Source organism: Chlorocebus sabaeus, chromosome 20 (genome assembly GCF_047675955.1).
Source record: "Chlorocebus sabaeus isolate Y175 chromosome 20, mChlSab1.0.hap1, whole genome shotgun sequence".
NCBI classification, from domain to species: Eukaryota; Metazoa; Chordata; class Mammalia; order Primates; family Cercopithecidae; genus Chlorocebus; species Chlorocebus sabaeus.
The window spans coordinates 121,252,741-121,273,076 of NC_132923.1; the positions used below are offsets into that span (position 1 = coordinate 121,252,741).

At 49.4% G+C, this 20,336-nt stretch overlaps 1 protein-coding gene across 3 annotated transcripts in view; it reads right to left on the minus strand.

Annotated features, from left to right (window-relative positions):
• The window catches only part of PLEKHM2 (pleckstrin homology and RUN domain containing M2), a 45,426-nt gene extending 39,179 nt beyond the window's left edge, over positions 1 to 6,247 (minus strand). For 2 of the 3 annotated variants that reach the window (XM_007980426.3, XM_037984999.2), the window contains exon 1: positions 5,963 to 6,247. In XM_007980426.3, the coding sequence (XP_007978617.3) occupies positions 5,963 to 6,022 (60 nt within the window). In that variant the 5' untranslated portion in view covers positions 6,023 to 6,247. The remainder of the gene's footprint in view (positions 1 to 5,962) is intronic. The other variant, XR_005235733.2, reaches the window with a different exon arrangement.
• Positions 6,248 to 20,336: the final 14,089 nt, after the last annotated feature.

The window sequence follows — 20,336 nt, forward strand, 5'->3', positions numbered from 1 at the left end:
ACTGCAACCTCCGCCTCCTAGGTTCAAGTGATTATCCTGCCTCAGCCTCCCGAGTAGCTGGGATTACATGCATGCGCCACCATGCCTGGCTAATTTTTCTATTTTTAGTAGAGACGGGGGTTCACCATGTTGGTCAAGCTGGTCTCGAACTCCTGACCTCGTGATCCACCCACCTGGGTCTCCCAAAGTGCTGGGATTACAGGCGTGAGCCACCACGCCCGGCCAAGAAACCTGTTTTATCAGCAGAGGTGGCAATCCAGAGAGCTCTTTGTCGTGAGAAAAGCTCTATTGCTTCCCTTGGACAGAAGGGCACTGCCAGCTCCAGCAGCAACACACTCCTGCCGTGGTGGTGAATCCTGATGCCTGAGATGGGCACTGGAGAATCCTGAGGTAGGAATGACCCAGCCAGGAGCCCCACAGTCCCAGCAAATGCCAGCCTTCTTCTCCCCACAACAGTCACGAACTGAACACCAGCTCTTGCCTTTCCACATTAAGGCTTGTGTGGACCACTCTGCCTCTTACTCAACGTTTCCAGACCTAACATTTGTGTCAGCTGGCAGCAGATTTTTAGTTTTGCTGGGAATTTCTTTTCACACTAGGCTCCAGCTGGATGAGTTCTGAGGGAGAACCACAGGAATCACCACTGCTCCATCTGAAGCTCTGGAGTGCCAGCCACGATGGCAGAGTGACCACAGACAGTCAGCCCCATCCGAACAGACAGCCTGTTACTACCAGATGGCGACCTGTTTCTGTTAAACCCCAGGTGAGTTTCTGCCTGGCCTCAAATCATCACACAGGGCCTTTCAATCTGGATGGGCCTAAGCCATCGCCAATCCATGGAGAGAGCGAGCCCAGGGCGTTCTGTGATGCGATGGAAAGGACCACAGTGTCACAAGGTTTCTAACAGAAACCTGACGTCAGAGAAGCATTTCGTAAAAGGAGAACCATAAGTTAAAAGCAAACGGGCATGGGTCCGGGTGAGGTGGCTCATGCCTGTAATCCCAACAATTCAGGAGGCTGAGGCGGGCAGATCACTTGAGGCCAGGAGTTCGAGGCCAGCCTGGCCAACATGGTGAAACCCCCATCTCTCCTAAAAATACAAAATTAGCTGGGCATGGTGGTGCACGCCTATAATCCCAGCTACTTGGGAGGCTGAGGCAGGAGAAATGCTTGAACCGGGGAGAAGGAGGTTGCAGTGAGCTGAGATCGTGCCACCATGCTGCAGCCTGAGCAACAAGAGCAAAACTCCATTAAAAAAAAGAAAAAGTGAATGGGCATGGGCACAGTGGCTTGCACCTGTAACCCCACACTTTGGGAGGCTGGGGTGAGAGGAAGGCTTGAGGCCAGGAGCTCAACACCAGCCTGAGCAACACAGGGAAATCCGGTCTCCACAAAAAAAAAAAACAAAAAAAAACGAAAAATGTAAATGGGCAGGGCTCAGAAAAAGCAGTTATCACTTCTCCACTAGTATCTACTCCTGAGCCTGGGTGGAGTTACTCACAGGGTTAGGAGCCCTCTGTGCACACCATGGTTTCCGGGTTAGGGACCTTCAGGTCCCTCCCAGGCCTCACCAGACAGCCTCTACTCTGGGAGAGAGGAAAGGAGCAGGGAAATAGCCACTGAGAATTTAGGACCTGGAGGAAGAAGAGGAAGAGGAGCAGGGAGAAGGCACACTGACCCTTAACACTTCAGTTTGTAACGTGTGTGTGTAGATACTATTTTATGTAAATCTTTATCCTGGTGACTCATGTCCTTAGGGATTTTGAGAACATTTAAAACTCTAAAACTCTTACGAGTTTTTCTGTAAAGCCAGAGAGAAACAAAACTATTGATCTAAACCAAATAGTCAATACAATTTTTACATCTATCTACCTACCAGTCCCTCTCCAGGAATGAGCTACCCTAGCTAATTTTTTTTCTTTTTTCCAAGACAGGGTCTCACTGTCACCCAAGCTGGAGTGTAATGGCATGATCCTGGCTCACTGCAGCCTCAACCTTATGGGCTCAAGTGACCCTCCTGCCTCAGCCTCCTGAGTAGCTGGGACTATGGGCATGTGCCACCATGCCCACCTAATTTTTTATTTTTATTTTTGTAGAGATGGGGTCTCATTATGTTGCACAGGCTGGTCTTGAATTCCTGGACTCAAGTGATCCTCCCACCTCAGCCCCCGAAAGTGCTGGGATTATAGTCATGAGCCACTACGCCCACCGCCTCCCCTCCCCGCCCCCAGCTAATTTTTATGTACTTGCAGATCTAACCTATCTCAGGAGTAGAAAAATGAGAAAAAGTTCACAATCCAAGGCAGCCTTTTCAACTGCACAGACAGGGTGGGCTGAACAACAGCTGTGGCTCATTCACCAGAGCCAGTAAATCCCGATCCCGGCTGGGGACTGGGAGACTCCTGCTCAAGGCAGTGTGCCTGGCTGGAAATAGAACTTCACTCAGAGCCGACGCGGTGGGGCACTGTCTGTCCAAACCAAAGTGGGTGGGAGACTGAGGCCAGAGAAGGTTGTCAGGACCCAGGAACTAAGCAATGGTTACCCTATTACAATTCACTTACCCCTTTAAAGGGTGGGAAAACAGGGGCAATTACTTTTCATTTTATATAATTCTGAGCTATTTATGTGTTTTTAAAAACAACTCCTTATTTTCTTAGAATAATTTTACGGCCAAGTGCAGTGGCTCATGCCTGTAATCCTAGTACGCAGGCCAAGGTGGGAGGATCACACGCGCTCAGGAGTTCGAGACCAGCCTGGGCAACATAGTGAGACCTTGTCTCCACAAAAAAATAAAATAAAAATTAGCTGGACGTGGTGGCATACATCTGTAGTCCCAGCTACTCAGGTGGCTGAGGTGGGAGAATCGCTTGATCCCAGGAGTTGAAGGCTGCAGTGAGCCATGAAGGTGCCACTGTACTCCAGCGTGGGCCACAGAGTGAAACCCTATCTCAAACACACACACACACACAAAGAATCATTTTGCATTCTCTTATCCTACTCGGTATCCCTTGTAGGTTGCAATGTCATTGCCTTAGGGAATCTTCCCTGATCATCTCCAAAGCAAACTTCCCTGCCAGTTCTTTATCATATTGCTTGAACGCCTTCATAACGCTTACCATGATCTGAAATCATCTCTGTATTTGTCTACGAATTTATCACCCTTCTTCTTCCTCTAGAATGTCAGCTCCATGAGGGCAGACTCTCATCTGCCTGTTCATAAGAACCTTCCTAGGGCCTATGATGGTGAGGTCCTAAGAAAGGTGCTCACTAAATAGTTTTGAATAACTGAATACAAGGACACATGATGGGATTTACAAATGTCCACATTCACTCCGCAAGCCTAATATAACGTGCAAAAACACAGCTACAATAGAGATTTGGTTAACTATAGGACTGGTTGCACCAACTTCTCTGGAAGTAATCCCTGGCCTGCGTTGGCAAGGACTTTTTCATATGAACACATGCTTCATATGTGAAATACTGCCTGTGGGCTAAATCCAGCCTGCTACCTATTTTTGTAAATAAAGTTTTATTGGAACAAAGCCACACTCATACACATTTGGTTGCTTTTGAGCAGAACTGAGCAGTTTCAACAAAGACTATACGGCCTGAAAATATTTACCATGTGGCCTTTTAAGAAAAAGTTTGAGCTTGAAGAAACAGAGCAGTGTAGTATAAGACTCTAGCCGGGCGCGGTGGCTCACGCCTGTAATCCCAGCACTTTGGGAGGCCGAGGCGGGCGGATCACAAGGTCAGGAGATCGAGACCATGGTGAAACCCCGTCTCTACTAAAAAATAGAAAAAAATTAGCCGGGCGCAGTGGCGGGCGCCTGTAGTCCCAGCTACTCGGGAGGCTGAGGTAGGAGAATGGCGTGAACCCGGGAGGCGGAGCTTGCAGTGAGCCGAGATTGCGCCACTGCACTCCAGCCTGGGCGACAGAGCGAGACTCCGTCTCAAAAAAAAAAAAAAATTAAAAACAAACAAACAAACAAACAAAACAACAACAACAAAAAATACTTCACAACAACCCTAATTTTATCCCTGCTTTATAGATGAAGAAACTGGGGCATGCAGAGGTTAATAAGCCTGACCAAGGTTACAGGGTTATTAATATGGCAAGGTGGGGATTCAATCGGGCAGCTAGACTCCAGAATCCATGCTCCTAACGATGATGCTGACCATGGCTTTGGTTGTGATACACCCAGGGATGGGTTTGCAGTTTCTAGTGTGTGACATTTTCTGGGGTGCATTCCAGCTCAATAAAGTGTCCTTGTCCAAACACCTACAATTATATGCATCTTAGCAAACACACCTAACTCTCATAAGTGACAGCCTGATTTACAGAGTGATTCCCTGCCTTCAAAAGACTCATGCTTATACATGTGACTGGGTGCTCCACGTCTACCACCTCTCCATCACGGACTTTCTCCATTCATTTGTTTGAAATAAAAAGACAAATGCCAGGTCTACCTGAAGCCACAATCAGCCCAGATTAGATTAGAAAGGTCACCTGTGTTCCTTTCTCTTCCATTAGGAAAGATGTATTGTTTCTCAACAAAGTATTTGCTCATCCTGCCCTCCTTGAGTAAGCAAAAATCATACCACATTACATTAGCAAAGCTCAGTAAAACTACATAAAACTCTTGTTGTATCTCAGCAATGTTACTTTAGTTGTGCTTTTAAACGAACGTTTTTAGTAAGGGCAATTTGAGAATCTGTTTTATTTTTAAGTCACATTTATCTTTATAAAAGGTAAAATAGCTTGCCTGTGTTGCTTTTGAGGAATCTAAGTGGGAAAACAGACAATTATTTCAATATGATGGTTGATCTAATTATCTTCATTTTGCTTCTTCAAGTAAAAATAAGCTGCTGAGTCCCTCACCCAAACCATTTTCTTTTTCTTTTCTTTTCTTTTTTTTTTTTTCAGTTTCTGAGACTATCTGGTGAGCCAGGAATTCAAATTACACACACACACACACACACACACACACACACACACACACAGAGAGAGAGAGAGAAAGAGAGAAAGAGAGAAAAAGAGAGAGAGAGAGAGAGAGAGAGAGAGAGAGAGAGAGAGACAGAGAGATAAATCCATTCTGATTTGGCCATTTAGGTTTTCAGTGAATATGGATTCTTTTAAAATTATTATTTTATTTTTACATCCAGCCCAACAATGTCAGAATATGGATTCTACCTTCTAGCACGGGACCCTTTTGCGGATATGCCAACTTCATCACAAATACATGCCCTTGACAGGTATGTACTCATTTCTACCTGGAATTGGGACAGTGATGTTTACTGCGGCAAGCCCTACAGCAAGGTGTCTGTGGTGTCACCCGGTTCCTCGGTTCCGCATCCAAAATGCAATCCCCAGGTACTTCAGGTTCTTATAATCAAAGCCCCCAGTGAACCTCTTCAAAGCTACCATCCTTGAGCAAGATTATTCAGGGGACTTCCCAGGAGCAGAGGCAATGTCGCCGGGACCCAAGCCCGGGGAAAGTTAAGTTGCTTGTCACTGGTCTCCACCCTGACTGCCAGACCCTGGGCGACGCCAGCCTCGCAGTGGGACCCGGGGATGCAGCGGATTCCGCAGGAAGCTGCACAGGGCTCCTTCAGGAGCTGCCGGGGGCGCCGCTGCCCCAGTGGGGGACCGGAGGGTCGCTGACCCCTCTCTGGGAGGGCAGGGCCCCGGGCCAGGTTTGGGGAAGCTCCGAGGATGCTGACCTAACTTTGTTCTTTAAAAATAGCTCCGAGGCCGCGGCGCTCACGTGAGCGGCCCCGCTTCCCCTCCACCGGCCCGGGGCTCCCGGCCGCTCGTCGCCCCCCGGGTCGCGGAGGGGAAGGGCGGGGGGCCCGAGTCCCGGCGGCAGGAGGGACCCCGGCCCGGGCAAGCGCCGCCGGAGGGCGTTGGGGGAGCGGCGGGGAAGGGGCCCCGGCCGGGAGGGAGGCCGGCCGCGCTCACCTTCTTCACCGACAGCGAGATGTTCTCCAGGATCCGGTCCTTCACCTCCCGCGGCTCCATGGCGCTGCCACCGTCGCCGCCGCTGCCGCCGCCCCGCCGCCTCTTCCCGCGCCGGGGGCCGGGGGCCGCCGCCAACCGCTGCCGCCGGCCGTGCGGGGGCTCCGTCGTGCCGGCCGCGGGGCCCGGCGCCCGCCGCCCGGCCCTCGCCTCGCCCGGGCCCTCGCTCCACCGCGGCCCGGCGGCTCCGGAGCGCGGCCGGCGGGGAAGGAGGCCGCGGGCTGTGCGCGGCGGCGGCGGCAGGAACTGATGTCAGGCGGGGCGGCGCCAGGGCCCGCCTGCGCCTGGGGACTCCGGGGACCCGGAGACCCGCACAGACCCTGGGCGCGGCCCTCCCCAGAGACCCCGAGACCCGCCCCCAGCCCTCCTCAGGCCACAGACTCTCCCCGGGTCCCCAGAGACACCCTCAGACCCCAGGGACTCCGGAGATCTCGTGCCGGGGACCCCGGCCCTCCTCAGAGACCCTCCCCAAGCCCTCCTCAGCACACAGATTCTCTCAGGGACCCCAGAGACACCCTCAGACCCCAGGGACTCAGGAGACCCCGACCCCACCTGCCCAGGACACCGACCCTCCCCACCAGCCCTCCTCAGGCCATAGACTACCCCCCGGGACCTCAGAGACACTCTCAGATTCCAGGGACTCCGGAGAACCCAGTCCCACCTGCTGGGGACCCCCACAGACCCTGGGCCCCCAGCCCTCCTCAGAGACCCCCACAGACCCCGAGGCGCTGGCCCTCCTCAGAGACCACGAGACCCTCCCCACAGCCCTCCTCAGCCCACAGGCTCCCCCTTCAAAACCCCAAAGACTTCCACAGCCCCAAGGACTCTGGAGACTCCGACCCCACAGGCCAGAGACCTCCACAGACCCGAGACCTCCACAGACCCCGAGACCCTGGTCCTCCTCAGAGACTCCAGAGACACCCACAGACCCTGGGCCCCCTCCTGCCGGCCCTCTTTAGTCCACAGACCCTCCTCCCTCGCGGGGGCCCCACCCCTCCTCGGAGACCCCAGTGCACCCCACTAACTCTGGCCAGGGGCCCCGAGACCCTCTCAGCCCACAAGCCCCACTTATCTTCCTCCCCTTCCTTAGCCGAGCCATCCCCTCAATGCGCAGACCCAGGCTCCCTGGCTTTGGCAGCCTGAAGGACCCAGCACCCCCACCGGGTCAGCCTAGACTCCAGCCCCCAGCCCTAGACCCTCCCTGGCCCCCCGGCCCTCCCCAGCCTCTCCCCTCCTCAGTGCCTCAACCTAAAGGCCCAGTCTTACATTTGAGGTCCCTGGTGCTCCTCCCCAGCCCCTAAACACACCCTCTTCACCTTCAGCCCCAAGGCCATTCCCACTCCTTATCCTTATCCCTCTTCTTCAGCCCCACATATCGCGAGGGCCTCAACTCCCTCAGCCCCTGAAGCCCACCATAACAACTCTGTTCCCACACACCCTCCTCAAATCCATCTCATAAAGCCCCTGCACTTAGAGGTCTCAGTCTCTTACCTGGCTCTGTTCCCTCCCTAGGTTCCCAAATAAATATATCCTGACACATCGATTAGTCCCTCCTTTTTATTCTCAGATACCCCAATTCTCAACTCTGGTTCCCTGGTCTTCCCTCTTCTCTGCTTAGGCCACCCCATCCCTGAAGTCCCCTTAGCATCTGAAATACTGATTCATTGGTTATCTCAGAGGAACCCCACAAACCTCCAAAGGTTGCTCCCCACCCCTCGGTTTCCTAAGGAGAGACCCAAGATAGTGTTACTTTTTTTTTTTTTTTTCTGAGACAGCCTTGCTCTGTTCCCCAGGATGGAGTGCAGTCATGCGATATCGGCTCACTGCAACCTCCACTTCCCAGGTTTAAGCGATTCTCCTGCTTCAGCCTCCTGAGTAGCTGGGACTACAGGCACGCGTGCCACCACACCCAGCTCATTTTTTTTTTTTTTTCCCGAGGCAGAGTCTTGCTCTGTTGCCCAGGCTGGAGTGCAGTGGCACAATCTCGGCTCACTGCAGCCTCTGACTCCCGGGTTCAAGTGATTCTCCTGTCTCAGCTTCCTGAGTGCTGAGATTACAGGCGCCCACCACCATGCCCAGCTAATTTTTTGTATTTTAGTAGAGATGGGGTTTTGCTATGTTGGCCAGGCTTGTCTGGAACTCCTGACTTCAGTTGATCCACCCGCCTTGGCCTCCCAAAATGCTGGAATTACAGGTGTGAGCCACCACGTCCTGCTGGTACTTTGTTTTTATATGACTAGATCAGGGGACAAAATGAACTCAGGAAAAGGAAAAGAAAACAATTACCTGAGAAGCTGGGGTTGCTGCATATCATTATCACCCCAGGACCTAGGACAAGAGTTCCTAACAGTAAATACGAGTGTTGACAACAGTGAATGTTAAGTGTTTAGTGTTAACTATGTGTCATGCACTGAACTCAGTGCTTTCTGTACACTGGTCTCATGTATCCTCATAGAACGATTCTTGTACAGATAAAGAAATTAAGGGATAGGATTTAGGTACTTTGCTGAAAACCATACAGCAAGTGGTGGAGCCCACATGCCAACCCAGGAATCTGACTCCAGAAGCCATTTGTATACTTTTCTGGGCCAAGGAACCCTTTACAGTTTTGAATGCTATTCTAGGAGACAATCCCATGGGGGCTGGGTCTAACCCTTTAGGGAAAAAAGTGAAGTTTATACTAACTAAACCCAGGACATTTTCTTTTTTGTTTTTAAATTATATTTATGTGTTTGTTTATTTATTTATTTATTTATTTATTTATTTATTTATTTTATCACCCAGGCTGGAGTGCAGTTGCATGATCTCAGCTCACTGCAACTTTGCCTCCCGGGTTCAAGCAATTCTCTGCCTCAGCCTCCCGAGTAGCTGGGATTACAGGCACCAGCCACCACACCCGGCTAATTTTTGTATTTTTAGTAGAGACGGGGTTTCACCATGTTGCCCAGGCTGGTCTTGAACTCCTGACCTCAGGTCATCTTCCCGCCTCGGCCTTAAATTATTATTATTATTATTATTATTTTATTTATTTTTTTTTTTTTTTGAGGCGGAGTTTCGCTCTGTCGCCCAGGCTGGAGTGCAGTGGCCGGATCTCAGCTCACTGCAAGCTCCGCCTCCCGGGTTCACGCCATTCTCCTGCCTCAGCCTCCCGAGTAGCTGGGACTACAGGTGCCCGCCACCTCGCCCGGCTAGATTTTTTTTTGTATTTTTTAGTAGAGACGGGGTTTCACCGGGTTAGCCAGGATGGTCTTGATCTCCTGACCTCGTGATCCGCCCGTCTCGGCCTCCCAAAGTGCTGGGATTACAGGCTTGAGCCACCGCGCCCGGCCTAAATTATTTTTTAAAGACAGGGTCTCACTCTTTGTCACCCAGGCTGGAGTGCAGTGGTGTGATCATAGCTCACTGCAGCTTGAACTCCCTGGGGGATCCTCCCACGTCAGCCTCCCAAGTAGCTGTGCCACCATGCCCAGCGAATTTTATTTTTTGTAGAGACATGGCCTCGCTCTGTTACCCAGGCTGGTCTAGAACTCCTGAGCTCAGGCCATCCTCTTACCTCAGCCTCCCAAAGGGCTGGGATTACAGGCATGAGCCATCATGCTCAGCCCAGGGTATTTTCTTATTTGTACTGAGTTCAGGAAAATAAGAGATAACAGCCTCTTTGGAGTTGTCATCTACCTCTCTTACTCAGAGAGCAGAATAAAAACAGATGAGGGTTGAGACTCCAGTCACTGGATAGGTAGAGAAAAAGTTGAGGACGGAGGACACATTATTTTGAATGAGGAAATAAATAGCCAGGTATCTGTAAGTGGAAATAGCCTCCTACTTACCAAAGGTGTTTGTGGAGTCAGAGGCGGCTGGAGTGAGTGACTAGTCTAATCGTGCACTTCCTTCCCACTCCATCCTGGCTACGGTGCGTACAGGCCCCAGCCTGTTGGATGCAGCTCTGGTTCATGAAAATGCAGTCCCCCGTAGTTGACCCAACAAGCTGTGGTATTCTTCTCTGCTGTTGAATAGCAGGCCATCTTCTGCTGAGCACTGTCTTCTGCCGGGCACCTCCTCCCTAGGAATGGCTGTTCATGGCTTGGACACATGGTACACTCAATGGATATTTTTATTCCTTGGCCGTATACCCGGGGTGATCCACTTAGTCTGTGACGTAAGAAGGTGGTGGCATTTCTTTTTTTTTTTTTTTTTTTTTTTGAGACGGAGTCTCGCTCTGTCGCCCAGGCTGGAGTGCAGTGGCCGGATCTCAGCTCACTGCAAGCTCCGCCTCCCAGGTTCCCGTCATTCTCCTGCCTCAGCCTCCCGAGTAGCTGGGACTACAGGCGCCCGCCACCTCGCCTGGCTAGTTTTTTTGTATTTTTTAGTAGAGACGGGGTTTCACCGTGTTAGCCAGGATGGTCTCGATCTCCTGACCTCGTGATCTGCCCGCCTCGGCCTCCCAAAGTGCTGGGATTACAGGCTTGAGCCACCGCGCCCGGCCAAGCATTTCTACCCTATTGTTTTCATCTTCATGCATTGGGAGATGGTCACATTCAGCATTTTACAACATTCAGAGGAACATAAGGTCTCACTGTCTACCAAATTCCTAAGGTTTGCATAGTTGAGCTGGTAGAATAGACATTGTTATCTAACAAGATTTCTTGCAGGAAAGAGGGAGAGGCCAAATGTGCATTCATGTGCAGCTAATTGCTCCTTGTCCAGCATTCAAATATGGAATCCATTCTGCGTGTCAAACACAGGGCGAGCCGGGCGTGGTGGTGCCCGTCTATAGCCTCAGCTGCTTCGGAGGCTGAAGAGGGAGGATCTCTTGAGCTCACGTGGCTGCACTCCAGCCTGGGTGACAGAGTGAGACTTCATCTCTAAAAAAACCCCAAAAAGCACACAAACAAACAAACAACAACAACAACAACAAAAACAGGGTGACTCTGAAAAACACAAGATAACTATTTGTTTTGTTATTGGGAGTCACTTAAGCTGGAAATTGAAGCTCATTCATTTATTGCACAAGACTTTTCTGATCACATGAGAAGTGCATGGGACTCTGAGTCAAAAGGCAACAAGAATCAAAAGCCTCAGCTGATTCATGCTAGGGCCTCAGGCAAGTCACTTTGCCTTAATTTCCAAATCAGTGACCCAGGAAAAATGATTCTATTTTTCTATTCTTATTTTTAATTTTTTATTTTTTTTGTCGTTGTTCTTTGAGACGGAGTCTTACTCTGTCGCCCAGGCTGGAGTGCTGTGGCTCGATCTCGGCTCACTGCAACCTCCGCCTCCTGGGTTCAAGCAATTATCCTGCCTCAGTCTCCCAAGTAGCTGGGATTACAGGTGCCTGTCACTGCACCTGGCTAATTTTTGTATTTTTAGTAGAGATGGGGTTTCATCACGTTGGCCAGGCTGGTCTTGAACTCCTGACCTCATGATCCACCCGCCTCGGCCTCCCAAAGTGCTGGGATTACAGGCGTGAGCCACCGCGCCCAGCCTGTTTTTTTTTTTTTGGTCTTTTTTTTTTTTTTCCTTTTTTGTGGAGAACGGGGTCTCGCTATATTACCCAGGCAGGTCTTGAACTCCTGGTCTCAAGCTATCCTCCCGCCTCTGCCTCCCTGAGAGCTGGGATTACAGGTGTGAGCCACCGCGCCCGGCCCAGCCTGTTATTTTTTGAGACAGAGTCTCGCTCTGTCACCCAGGCTGGAGTGCAGTGGTGTGATCTCAGCTGACTGCAGCCTCCACCTACTGTCACAGCATTTAGAATACAGTCCATACTCTTTTCTCTGGCTTCCAACGCTGATCTGATCCAGCCTCCCTCCCTGACTCATCTCCTAATCTCTCAGCTGGTATGTGCCAGCACCACCACCCTTAGTTTCTCAAGCATGCTGGTCTGTTCGCATCCGAGGGCCTCTAGCTATTCACGCAAATCTGCTCTCTCTGGCTGGGTGCGATGGCTCACGCCTGTAATCCCAGCGCTTTGGGAGGCCAAGGTAGGATGATCACTTGAGCTCAGGAGTTCACGACCAGCCTGGGCAACAAAGTAAGACCCCCATCTCTACAAAAAATCCAAAAATTAGCCAGGCATGATGATGTGTTCCTGTGATCCCAGCTACATGGGAGGTTGAGGCTGCTGTGAGCCATGTTTGCACCACTGCACTCCAACCTAGGCAACAGAACAAGACCCTGTCTCAAAACAAAAGCCAAACAACAAAAAAACAAAATCTTCTCTCTCTTTACACAGTAATACGGTTGTAACCAGGCACAGTGCTACACTACATTTCCCAGACTCCTTTGCAACAGGCACGGCTATATGATCAAATCCTCTCAAATAGAACATGAACAGAAATGTGATCCATTCCTAGGCTGGGATTCTACACAAATTTCCTCTTCCATGCTGTTTCTTCTGCTATCAGTGGGATGAAGCCAAGGGGATGTCAGACTTATAAAATGTAGACACTCTAGTTCCTTGAATCACTGTATGGAAGAGAGCTGTCCATCAACCTAGAACAGCTGCCTTGAGCTGTAGCATACAAAGGGCTATGCTACAGTTTCTTTTTTCTGATTAATTTTCTGATTAATTTCTTTTTGCTGATTAATGGTTTTAACTTAATTAAAATGCAGATAAAGTTTTTAGCTGGCCATGGAAGTTAAAGGACAAAAGAGACTGTGTGCAGTCGCTCACACTTATAACCCCAGCACTTTGGGATTCCGAGGTGGGTGGATTGCCTGAGGTCAGGAGTTCAAGACCCCAGCCTAGGTGACAAAAACAAAACAAAACAAAACTAAGAACAAATGATGTAAGGTTGCTTCTCTTTACACCTGATGATATAGTTTGGATATTTGTTTCAAATCTCATGTCAAAATATAATCCTCAGGCCAGGCGTGGTGGCTCATTCCTATAATCCCAGCACTTTGGGAGGCCAAGATAAGCAGATCGCTTGAGGTCAGGAATTCGAAACCAGCCTGGCCAACATGGTGAAACCCCGTCTCTACTAATAATACAAAAATTAGCCAGGCATGGTGGCACACATGCCTTAATCCCAGCTACACTGGAGGCTGAGGCAGGAGAATTGCTTGAACCTGGGAGGCAGAGGTTGCAGTGAGCTGAGATCACGCCACTGCATTCTAGCCTGGGCGCAAAGCAAGACCCTGTCTCAAAAAAAAAAAAAAAAAGTAATCCTCAGTGTTGGAGGTGGGGCCTGATGGGGGGTGATTGGATCATGGGGGTGGAGTTCTCATGAATGGTTGAGCACCATCCTCTTGGTGCTGTCCTCAAGACAGTGAGTGAATTCTCGCAAGATGTAGTCAGGTAAAAGTATGTGGCACCTCCCCACCACTCTCTTTCTCTTGCTCTTGCTTTTGTCATGTGATATGCCTGCTCCTGCTTCACCTTCTGCCATGAGTAAAAGCTCCCGGAGGCCTCCCCAGAAGCTGAACAATGTTGGCCTGTGCTTGTGCAGCCTGCAGAACCATGAGCCAATTAAACTTCTTTTCTTTATAAATTACACAGTCTCACCGAGCACAGTGGCTCACGCCTGTAATCCTAGCACTTTGGGAGGCCAAGGCGGGTGGATCACTTGAGGTTGGGCATTCAAGACCAGCAGGGCCAACGTGGTAAAACCCCATATCTACTAAAAATACAAAAATTAGCCAGGCATGGTGGTGCATGCCTGTAGTCCCAGCTACTTGGGAGGCTGACGCAGGAGAATCGCTTGAACCTGGGAGGTGGAGGTTGCAGTGAGCCAAGATCATGCCACTGCACTCCAGCCTGGGCAACAGAGCAAGACGCCATCTCAAAAAATAAAATAAAATAAATTACCCAATCTCAGGTATTTATAGCAATGAAAGACTGGCCTAATACACCTGATTTGAGCCTTTCTGTTCTAGGAAGATAATGGGTGAGGTACTCTGATCAAAGACTGTAGCAGAGAGACACTGTTTGCCAATGTCCCAAATTAGTCTTATATGTGGGTATAATAAGAAGTACTACTTCACTGGGGCCAGGTGCAGTGGCTCACACTTATAATCCCAGTACTTTGGGAGGCTGAGGCAGGAGCATTACTTGAGGTCAGGAGTTCAAGTCCACCCTGGGCAACATAGTAAGATCCTGTCTCTAAGAAATTTTTAAAAATTAGCTGGGTGTGCCTGCATGCACCTCTAGTCCTAGCTACTCAGGAGGCTGCTGTGAGAGGATGACTTGAGCCAAGGAGTTTCAAGGTTATAGTGAGCTATGATTGTGCCACTGTACTCTAGCACTCCAGCCTGGGCGATAGAGTGAGAACCTGTCTAAAAAAACAAAAACAAAAAACAAAAAACAAACAAACAAACAAAAAAAACGACCTCACATAGAAGTCTGCAAGCATACTAACCCTGAATGTCATCTGCCTTAAATCTACATTAAACTCAGCATCAGTGGTCATCGGGGCTAGAATCTCTCAACGGGCCTCACTGACCTGTCTGGGTTTCAGGCACATTTCTGCCACTAGCTATGTCACCCCACTTATGGCAGCCTCTCAGGGACTTTGAAGTCAGGAAACTGAGGCAGAAAAATGGTGTTCCTGGATTTGTTCATTCAAAACATATCTGAGTGGTGTAAGAGTTGAAGAAAGAAGAAAGAAACATGAAAAGTGGCTTAACAGTCAAAGATGGGCATATTTTGGAGAATAAACCTGAGAGGGGCTTCTGGCCAAGTTAAGTTGGGAGCCTTTTCTCTTACAGACTATAAGTATTTAAGAGTTCAGGGTGGGAGAGCTTATCACAGGCTCGGAATGTTTCTGTGTCTCTTTGTCTTGCTTACCTGGGAGGGAGAGTTGTGTGTCTGTTCCCATACATCTTCCTGTAGCTGCAGGCATCCCCCAACCCCCTAAGTCTGCTTTTTAGCTTCCCTATCTTAGTGCACCTAGAGGGAAAGGAATGTGCTTATTAGGGCCCACTGTTTTACTGAGGCCCATTGTATAAGTGTGAAGTTGACTTTCTCCCTCCTTCTATGCCTGAGCTGTCTTATCTGTGTTTACTGTCTGCTCTTTCTGGCTGCTTGTTGTTAGAAGAGAAGTGATTTCCTTAAGATGCATGAGGTTTGAAAGGGAGCTGGAACTTAAAATAGTGGTGTTTGTCCAAGAGGACGGTGCTCCTGCTCTGTCAAGTGGCTCCTCTGCACAAGGCACAGTTATAGACACTGAAGGTATGGCATTGAGAAGGACAGACATCAATCCCTACCCTCATGGAGCTTACAGTCTAATAGCAGAGAAAGAAAATAAACAAGATACATAAGTGAGACACCGAGTATGTTAGGTAGTGGTCAATGCAAAGGAGAAAAATGTGGAAGGGAAGTGATGTGGGGAGGGGCAGCTACAATTTTAGATAAAGTAGTGAGAGAAGGCCTCACTAAGGTGATATCACTAAGGTGTTATACTGTCACCTAGTATCACTTTGGTGAGGTCTTCTCTGGCTACTTTACCTAAGTAAGTTATCAAATATTTATCAATTACACCTGTAATCCCCACACTTTGGGAGGTGTGAACCTGTAGTTCCAGCTCCTCAGGAGGCTGAGGTGGAAGGATCTCTTGAGCCCAGGAGTTTGAGGCTGCAGGGAGTCGTAATTGCACAGTACCTCAGCCTGGGTGACAGAGCGAGACCTTGTATAAAGGTCTGATTTATATTTATATTGACCACATTTATTTATATTTATTTATATTTATATTTACCAAATTTATATTTACCTGATTTATATTTACCAAATATTTTATCTGAGTAAAGACTTGAAAGAAGTGAAAGAGAAAGCCAGGAAGGTCTCTGAGGAAACAGAATTCCAGCCTAAGGAAATAGCAAGTGCCAAGGCCCTGACGTGGGAGCAGGCATGTAATGGCAAGTGTCAAGGCCAGTCAGGCCAGGGTGGCTCAGAGCTGAAGGGTGGGAAAGCAGGAAGTGAAGGAGAGAGCGCCACCGGGGTCTTGGAGGCATTATAAGGACTTCAGCTTTTACTCTGAGTGAGATAGGAACCCGCCGAAGGGTTTGGAGGAGAGGCCTGATCTGATTCAATACCTGGCTGTTATGCTAAGAGCAGACAAGGCAGTTAGGTAGGCAGGAAGGCAAGTGGGTAGGTAGGTAGGCAGGCAGAGAGACAGGTAGGCAGGCAAGCAGCAGGTATGCAGATAGGTAGGTATGTAGATAGGCATGTAGGTGGGCAGGTAGACAAGCAGTCAGGCAGAGAGGTATGTAGATAGGCATGTAGGTGGGCAGGTAGACAAGCAGGCAGACAGGTATGTAGATAGGCATGTAGGTAGGCTGGCAGCTAGGTAGGTAGGTAAGTAGGCAGGCAGGCAGATAGACACGTAGGCAGGCCAGCAGACAGGTATGTAGATAGGTAGGTATGTAGATCAGCATGTAGGTATGGAGGAAGGTAAGTAGGTAGACAGGCAGGTAGACAGGCAAGCAGGAAGTGAAGGAGAGAGAGCCACAGGGGCCTTGGAGGCATTATAAGGACTTCAGCGTTTACTTTGAGTGAGATAGGAACCCATTGAAGGGTTTGGAGGAGAGGCCTGATCTGATTCAACACAGTTATGCTGGCTGTTGTGCTAAGAGTGGACAAGACAGGTAGGTAGGCAGGAAGGCAGGTAGGTAGGTATGTAGGCAGGTAGGTTGGTATGTAGGTAGGCATATAGGTAGGCAGGCAGGCAGGTAGCTAGGTAAGCAGGCAGGCAGGTAGGGAGGCAGACAGGCAGGTAGGTAGCCAGGTAGACAAGGGCAGGAGCAGGTCACCTCAGGTGATCCACCTGCCCCAGCCTCCCCAGCGGATCACGAGGTCAGGAGTTTGAGACCATCCGGGCTAACACGGTGAAACTCCGTCTCTACTAAAAAATATAAAAAACTAGCTGGGCGAGGTGGCGAGCACCTGTAGCCCCAACTACTCGGGAGGCTGAGGCAGGAGAATGGCGTAAACCCGGTAGGCAGAGCTTGCAGTGAGCTGAGATCTGGCCACTGCACTCCAGCCTGGGCAACAGAGCGAGACTCCGTCTCAAAAAAAAAAAAAAAAATTATCCGAGTGTGGTGGTGCATACCTGTAGTTGTAGCTACTGGGGCGGCTGAAGTGGGAGGATTACTTGAGATCAGGAGGTCGAGGCTTCAGTGAGCCGTGATTGCACTGCTGCACTCCAGCCCGGGTGACAGAGCAAGGCTGTCTCAAAACCACCAACCAAAATAATGGACAACACAATGCAGAAGGAGAAGCCCGCAGCAGCAGACCATTCACATCAATCTGTAAGAAAAAATTCATCTTGTTTGTGCCCTAACTGAAGAGGACTGAGATTAGCAGCAGAAACAACAGCCAGCACCACAGACATCCCAATTGGTTCAGCTTGCAGAATTCTGATTAAAAAATTAAAGCTGAGCAAACTTGCCACTTGCTGGTGGCAAAACAGTCGAGGCCAGGTCAGCTGCAGACAAGAGCAGAGCTTTCAAGGGAAATTTTAAACAAGTGGGATCAAGATCCTGAAGCAGGAGTTTGAGACCACCCTGGGCAACAATGGCAAAATGCTATCTCTACTAAAACTACAAAAAATTAGGCTAGGTGTGGTGGCTCACACTTGTAATCCCAGCACTTTCGGATGCTGGGGCAGATGGATCACCTAACGTCAGGAGTTCGAGACCAGCCTGACCAACATGGTAAAACCCGGTCCCTACTAAAAATACAAAAAATTAGTTGGGTGGGGTGGGTGCCTGTAATCCCAGCTACTCAGGAGGCTGAGGCAGGAGAATCGCCTGAACCTGGGAGGCAGAGGTGGCAGTGAGTCAAGATGACGCCATTGTACTTCAGCCTGGGCAACAAGAGTGAAACTCAGTCTTGAAAAAAAAAAAATTAGCCAGGCATGGTGTGCACCTGTAGTTCCAGCTACTCGGGAGGCTGAAGCATGAGAATCACTTGAACCCGGGATGCGCAGGTTGCAGTGAGCCAAGATTGCACCACTGTGCTACAGTGACAGGGCGAGGCTCTGTGTCAAAAAATAAAAAAGAAAAAAAAAAAATCCTGAAGCTTTTATTTGGAGAATTTTTTTTTTTTTTTTTGAGACAGAATCTCACTCTGTCACCCAGGCTGGAGTGCAATGGCACAGTCTTGGCTCACTGCAACCTCCACCTCCCGGGTTCAAGTGATTCTCCTGCCTCAGCCTCCCCAGTAGCTGGGATTACAGGTGCCTGCCACACCACCTGGCTAATTTTTGTATTTTTAGTAGAGACGGGGTTTCACCATGTTGGCCAGCTTGGTCTCAAACTCCTGACCTCGTGATCCGCCCACTTTGGCCTTTCTTTTTTTTTTTTTTTTTTTTGAGACGGAGTCTCTCGCTCTGTCGCCCAAGCTGGAGTGCAGTGGCGTGATCCTGGCTCACTGAAAGCTCCACCTCCTGGGTTCATGCCATTCTCCTGCCTCAGCCTCCCGAGTAGCTGGGACTACAGGCGCCCACTACTGCGCCCAGCTCATTTTTTGTATTTTTAGTAGAGACAGGGTTTCACCGTGGTCTCGATCTCCTGACCTTGTGATCCGCCTGCCTCGGCCTCCCAAAGTGCTGGGATTACAGGCGTGAGCCACCGTGCCCGGCCTACCTTGGCCTTTCAAAGTGCTAGGATTACAGACATAAGCCACCACGCCCAGCCAATTTTTGTATTTTTAGTAGAGACAAGGTTTCACCATGTTGGCCAGGCTGTTCTCAAACTCCTGACCTCAGTTGATCTGCTCGCCTCGGCCTCCCAAAGTTCTGGGATCAGAGGCGTGAGCCACCGTGCCCGGCCTTCTTTTCTGTTTTTGTGAGAGAGGGTATCTTTCTGTCACCCAGGCTGGAGTGCAGTGGCACCATTGTAGCTCACTGCAGCCTTGAACCCCTGGGCTCAAGTGATCAGATTCTCCTGCCTCAGCCTCCCAAAGTGCTGAGATTACAGGTGTGAGCAACTGTGCCCGGCCCCACTTCTCTTTTCTTAGATGACTCCCCCAAGCTGTAGATACAGACTTCTGCCATAAAACCCCGAACACATTTACTCCCTTGATACTTTTAGTCTTTTAAAAAATAGAGATGCAGGGAATTCCCCTTTCTCTGTGCCAAGGACCAGTAATTCTTTCCACTAATAACTAATGTCTCATAATTCCTACTATAATTGGACTAAAAATAAGAGCTCTATCATGTACTAGAAATCTCATTTCAAATAGAACTGAATATCAAAAGATTGAGCAACAGAATAATTATTTCTTACCTTCAACTAGCCTTTGTCCTCATAATTCTTTTTAGACAGGTAAGAAGGGTAGTAGAACAAGGTGAGATTTGTCTAAGCTACCCTGTTTAAACTGCCTTGTCTGTGTACATAGAAATCCTCTCAAATAAAGGCCCCGTGGTACAAATCTATACATAAAGTAATGACTCTACACTGGTTAACACCCCAGGGTATCTCTAAGAGTCTGAAAATGGTTAATTTTTTTATCACTTTAAGCACAGACACGTCATTTAGAAAGCTTTAGGATAGGCCGGGTGTGGTGGCTCACGCCTGTAATACCAGCACTTTGGGAGGCTAAGGCAGGTGGATCACGAGGTAATGAATTCGAGACCAGCCTGGCCAATATGGTGAAACATCATCTCTACTAAAGCTACAAAAATTAGCGGGGTGTGGTGGTGCGTGCCTATAGTCCCAGCTGCTCGGGAGGCTGAGGCAGGAGAATCGCTTGAACCCAGGAGACCAAGGTTGCAGTGAGCCAAGATGGTGTCACTGCACTCCAGCCTGGGTGACAGAGCAAGACTCCGTCTCAAAAAAAAAAAAAAAAAAAAAAAAAAAGAAAAAGAAAAAAGAAAAGAAAAGAAAGCTTTAGGATAGGAAAGTTGTCTTGAAACTCAACAATAAGGAAATCAACTCAAAACAGTTCAGAATTATGGGTCTCTGGATGGGCATGGTGGCTAACGCCTGTAGCACTTTGAGAGGCCAAGCTGGGTGGATCACAAGGCAGGAGTTCGAGACCAGCCAGACCAACATGGTGAAACCCTTTGTCTCTACTAAAAGTACAAAAATTAGCCAGGCATGGTGGTGTGCACCTGTAATCCCAGCTACTTGGGAGGGTGAGGCAGGAGATTTGCTTGAACCTGGGAGGGGAGGCAGAAGTTGCAGTGAGCCAAGATCACGCCACTGCACTCCAGTCTGGGTGACAGAGAGATTCCATCTAAAAAAAACCAAAGAATTATGGGTTTCAATTAGTGAGTATATAACTGAGAGTCAAGAAGACTCTGCTCTCTGGCCCAGCGTTAGAAAGTTGATATTCTGGCCGGGCGCGGTGGCTCACGCCTGTAATCTCAGCACTTTG